This window comes from Cyclopterus lumpus, chromosome 5 (assembly GCF_009769545.1).
Source record: "Cyclopterus lumpus isolate fCycLum1 chromosome 5, fCycLum1.pri, whole genome shotgun sequence".
NCBI classification, from domain to species: Eukaryota; Metazoa; Chordata; class Actinopteri; order Perciformes; family Cyclopteridae; genus Cyclopterus; species Cyclopterus lumpus.
Window position 1 is genome coordinate 9,540,842 of NC_046970.1, and position 5,848 is coordinate 9,546,689.

General features: G+C 42.3%; 1 protein-coding gene across 1 annotated transcript; it reads left to right on the forward strand.

The window, feature by feature from the left end:
* The first annotated feature begins 614 nt into the window (after nucleotides 1–614).
* LOC117731264 (G0/G1 switch protein 2-like) lies at nucleotides 615–1,348 on the forward strand. The gene is made up of 2 exons (XM_034533492.1): nucleotides 615–668; nucleotides 966–1,348. The coding sequence occupies exon 2, from the start codon at nucleotides 1,007–1,009 to the stop codon at nucleotides 1,346–1,348; it is 342 nt and encodes a 113-aa protein (XP_034389383.1). The 5' UTR covers nucleotides 615–668; nucleotides 966–1,006.
* Nucleotides 1,349–5,848: the final 4,500 nt, after the last annotated feature.

Consider the following 5,848-nt stretch of genomic DNA (forward strand, 5'->3'; position numbering starts at 1 on the left):
GTTGTTTGGAAAGTTATGTTTGGAAATTATCATATCATTATCATATTGCCTTTCTACCACTGGTATTGTTTTCACCTTGTTTGTCCGTGTGTGTCATCATGGTAACATGTGTTCCTGGAGACACCGACTGTAGCAGGAACAACCACAGAAGAGGTTTGGAGTGCATAGCCAGGTGTTTAAATGTATTGTCGCTGCCATAGTATTGCAACCATAAAAGATGCATTCACAAAACGTTTCAAATGCCTAGTGGAGCTCAAAGGTGACGGTAGAATTTGAAGTTTGGTGTGGTATGGCACAGTACATTTGGGATCGTACCTCACTTGTTAAGAGGTTACACACACACACTCACACACAGACACACACACACACACACACGTTCTAAGAATATTACTTTGAAAGTACAGCAGTCACTATAAACTCACGTTTGAACCAACAGATGCTCTGATAAGACGGAATATTAGTGAGACCGTGTAATGGGCCTACACACAACTGGGTGAAAGTTTCTGGCTCAGGGATCCTCCGTGGTCCCTGAATATTCAGCAGCTGTCACAGTGTGGGTGGAGAGAGTGGGGCTATAAATGGCCGCAGTATTCAGCAAAGGTGTGTTCTTGCCACAAACTGGAGCTCATGAGTAGGATCAACCTGTGACTGGGACAAAATACATCACAGTAAGTCATTATGCTTCCTTTTGAAATATCCGCAGTTAAAGTGTTTAAGATTTGTGCCAAATGTAGTCATGGAATATTAGACTGCAGTGTTTTCAGAAAGGACTTTCTTATTGCCTACCTCGTGTTGAAATGATTCCTGGTCTGGCTGCAGAGTTCCCGAAACCCAAAGCAATATCTTAAACTGCAGTTTTTTTTAAATAACAGTTAAACATTGTAAATACAGTACCTTTGGCTACTTTGTGAAACATTTTACATTTGCACATCTGAAACCATCTAATGTTGTTAATTTTTTAACAGATCTTCATACAACCTTCATCATTGCGTCTCAGCCATTGGAAATGGAAATCATGCAGGATTTGATCCCCTTCGCCAAAGAGATGCTGAGTCAGAAACCCAGCCGTGGTTTGCTGAAGGTCTACCTGGTGGGTTCGGTCTTTGCACTGTTGGGGACGCTCATTGGTCTGGTCGAGACCGTGTGTCACCCATTCTCCTCTAGTGAGCCCATGGACGCAGAGATGGACCTGTACCAAAGAACTGTTGAGGCCGAGGCACAGAGCAAGGTGGAGGGGCAGGAGGTCAAGCTGACTCATGAAAAAGGGGCTGTGACCCAGAGCACCAACCTCTACAAGACCCATAAACTCAGCCAGCGGAGCATAGCGAACCGGCTGCATGCTTCCTAAAGCCAAAGGGGTCAGCCCCTAGTGACTTGAGATATTTATCAGGGAACTGCTCCTGCAACACAACACCTACATAATCTGAAGCTTTAGAGACAGACATGTCTGAGCTGCCTGCCCTTCTGTGCTGCTTGTGCTGCTTGTCCTGCTGTGCTACAAGTGCTGTCGGAAATGTTTCTCAGTATGCCTTTACGCATTGGATGCACATAAAAGACACCGAAGGCTCCAGTGGAAGCTTACATGGGAAAGTTGACTTTTTGATAGGTCTCAAGTCAATAATGCAGGTTATAGTATAAGAGAAGTGTACATTCAGTCAGACAGGGATTGGGATCCTCAATGTCAGAATACGTTTACTTGAAAAACAATAATTTCTTTCTTATTCATCGCTGGAGAAATGTTTTTTTGCTGAATGGTGGTCTGGATATGAATCTAGTCAGGGTTACAAGATATGAAAACTCTGAATGAGCCTTGAAATATGAATGTGCGCTACATAACACCCCTTTTTAACTTTTGTTGATGTTTTACAATTTTGTTTTACAAGTTGTGAATGTAAAGTTAGGAGTTTATGAGCAGTACCTGAAGCCAGCGTGGTGTTGAGAGTCTGTCTGACTGTAGTAAGCTGCTGTGTAGCGCCACCTGTTGGATGTATCTGATCTGCCATTCCACACACTCACTGTGTTCAAGGAGAGCAGCGTTATGCTATGTGTACTGTACATATTTTTTCATACCAATAAAGTTGATTTTATTTATAAAGTCTGCTTTCCCTCTGGTTTGGCTCCCTCAAACTTTTGCTGCACATTTTGTTCACCAACATATCAAGATCAAGCACAGATGGATTTTAAGTGTTTGAACACTCTTTTCGTGGAGTGAAGCTGAGATGATAGAAGCTCATCCACACAGACTCACAGCTGTAGCATTTTATCCCGAACGTTTCACTTCAGCTTAGTCCTCACAGGCAGTCACTTCATCTAAACCATTAACCTAATAGAATGAGCAATAAATAAAGCACATTCTCCAAATGCAAGCAATTCCCAGTGAGCTCCTGTTGAGGTGGTATGGGTAAGTACGGTTAAAGGGACAGTTCACCCCAGAGTCTAAAAATACAAAGCAGGAACTATGGGTGACAGAAAACATGAAACTGCTCACAATAAGTTCTGTGGGTTATCTTGAGCAATCCAATCATGATTTCTGGAAAGAGACATTGCTGTTGAACTTTCATATCTATATATATTTTGGGCACTTCAGGCGCCACACGCTGGGTGCTGTCCATTCCCATTATAATGAGAGAAGGCAAACATCTCCAAAGCCAATATCTCTTAAACTAGTCAAACTCACACCAAAACAATCTATTGATATATAGCACTATAGGTAAGAGGAGAAATAATGTACTTTTGATGTTAACTGTCCCGTTAACTGGCACTAAGATGCACTGTTTGCCCTGAAGCCCTGGTGTTTTGATGGCGGACTGCAGGTTTCATAGTGCTACAGGTCCATCACCAACAGATCCAGCACCATGGTTCACTGAGATAGCACAGCCAACAAAGGGACAATGCTGCCTGACACGTGCACAGACTGCACATACATGAGTGGGATGGCAATATAACCCTGAGTCAATATGATACTCCTTGGTCTTAGAATAGCTTGAGTGATAGCCTCTGTGAGGGCTGAAACAGATGAGCCTTAAATCTCTGAACACAGTTGACCTAAACAGATTGTTAGTCCTCTATACAGTTGTATGTAACTGTGTGTGAATAAGCACAACCTTCAAAGCAGTGTTATAATTTCAATGGTGAGTAGTTAAAGGTGCAACGTGTAAGGTCAGGACCAGAATCAAAGACATCTATGTATTGTGTTGCAGAGATATCTACTGAAATGAGCATGCTAAGCAGCAAGCCCCGGACCGACCTGTCCTGTAAAACCCCTTACACCTGGAGAGGCCAAAGTGAGTCACTGCAGCGCCCAGTCTGTTCTCAGTCCAACATCAGAAGACGAAGAAGTGAAGTTGTCCCGAGGGCTTGTCAATGTTCCGTAATCCAATAAATATGAAAGCGTACCCATACATCACTGCTTAGTACCACAAACAGATGGCTAATATATACTATTGGGCAACAGAATATTACAAGATAGCAGTGTTATTTTGACTCTGAGTTCCAGAAATTTGGTTGAATTTAGCATTTTCTTGCCATGCAAAGGTCATCCCATTTTAGTTGGCTTTTTTGTTTTAAATTGCTGACTGTAAATTTAGATTGTATGGACCCAGTAGAGGAGGAGACATGCTCTGTCTTTGGAGCAGATACTACAAATGTAACCTTTAAACCATGACCTCTAGCTGGTCAACATAAAAAAGATAACATTTCCAGACTTGTGTTCTTGCGCGCGCACACACACACACACACACACACACACACACACGCACACACACGCACACACACACACACACACACGCACACACACGCACACACGCACACACACAGTTTAATATAGACTCAAGGTCCCTTTCATTTAATGATTAATTTGTATTGAGCAAAAGAAGATTATACATAATGATGACATGTATAGTCGCATGTCATCATTCCACCGCTGGTTGTCGAGGTGGTGCCCAGCAAACAATGTGGGCTATGTAGATAACTGGAAGACTTATGGATTAATTTACATCTCTCCATTGCACCTTACTAACTCTGCTTCCTCCCCAGAGTCTTTGTGACTTCACGTCTCATAGGGTCCATTGGACCTAGCTGTGTCTGATGCCTCCTGCCTGGTGAGCCGGCCTCCTGCCTTGGGCCTGCCTATGCACCAGGGCCATGGACCCTGCAGATGCGCCCTGCCCCCCCTCCTCTCTACCTCCTTCTGTTTCATGGATTGTGGCGGTCCATTCATACATTGTCATATTCATTGAATGTGTTTATGTAACTCTGTAATGCTGTTCATTCTGTACACATGACATCTATTGCGTCTTACTATCCGGGGAGAGGGATCCTCCTCTGTTGCTCTCCTGAAGGTTTCTTCCCCTTTTTCTCCGTGAAAGGTTTTTTTTCTATTTCTTGGGAGTTTTTCCTGATCTGATGTGAGGTCCTGGGACGGGGATGCCGTATGTGTACAGATTGTAAAGCCCTCTGAGGCAAATTCGTAATTTGTGATATTGGGCTATATAAAATAAACTGAATTGAATTGAATTGAAAGACTTTCTGGGAGAAACCTGATCTGATGAGAAGAGACGGCATTCATCCCGCTTGGGATGGAGCGGGTCTCATTTCTGCAAATTTGACCAAGTTGATTAATGGACTTAATCCATGACCCAGAGTTCAGATCGGGAAGCAGAAGCAGAGTTGTAGTCTTCCACCCTTCTCTGCACTTCCATTCGAGCAGTTACCCACCCATAACTCTATAGAAACTGTGTCTGTCCCACAGCCACTTAAATTAATTAAATCAAAAGTAACCAGACAAACAACAAAATAACCTCATAAAAGTTGATGCCACTATTTCAGCAGTACAACAAAACAGGAGAAATAAATGTGGACTCCTAAATATTAGATCTCTGTCATCTAAAGCTGTATTAGTAAATGATTTAATATCAGACAATCTCATTGATTTATTCTGTCTTACTGAAATCTGGCTGAGTCATGAAGAATATGTCAGCCTAAATGAATCAACTCCTCCAAGTCATATTAATACTCACATTCCTCAATAGTAGAAGCCATCTTTGACTCAAGCCTATTAATAAATCCTAAACCTAAATTAAACTGAAACTCATTTGAAAGCCTTGTTCTTAGTCTTTCACATCCAACCTGGAAAACATTACAACCAATTATATTTGTTACCGGCCACCATATTCAAAATTTCTATCTGAATTTTCAGAGTTTCTATCAAGTTTAGTCATTAAAACTGATAAGGTTATTATTGTAGGAGATTTTAATATTCATGTGGATATTGACAATGATTGCCTTAGTGCTGCATTTATCTCATTGTTGGACTCAATTGGCTTCTGTCGGAGAGTACAGAAACCCACTCACTGCTTTGGCCACACCCTCGACCTTGTTCTTGCATATGGCATTGACATTGAGCATTTGGAGGTCTTCCCACAGAACCCTCTTCTGTCAGACCATTACCTCATAACTTTTGAGTTTATACTCCCGGAGTGTACACCTTTAGTCAAAGGTTTCTACACCAGATGTCTAACTGACAGTGCTGTAGCTCAATTAAAATAAGTGATTCCTTCTGCTTTTGATTCAATATCACGTCTCAATGTGACGATGGACTCCTGTGCTAACTTTAGTCCGTCCCAGATTGATGATCTTGTTGATAGTGCTACAGGCTCACTGAGAATGACTCGATAGCCCCTCAGAAGAAAAAGACGGTGAGGCAAAGGAGGTTTGCTCCCTGGTATAACCCTCTGACCCGCAAACAAAAGCAAACTTCACGAAAGCTTGAAAGCATATGGCGTTCCACCAATTTGGAAGAATCACGCTTAGTTTGGCGAGAGAGTCTTAAAACATATAAGAAGGCCCT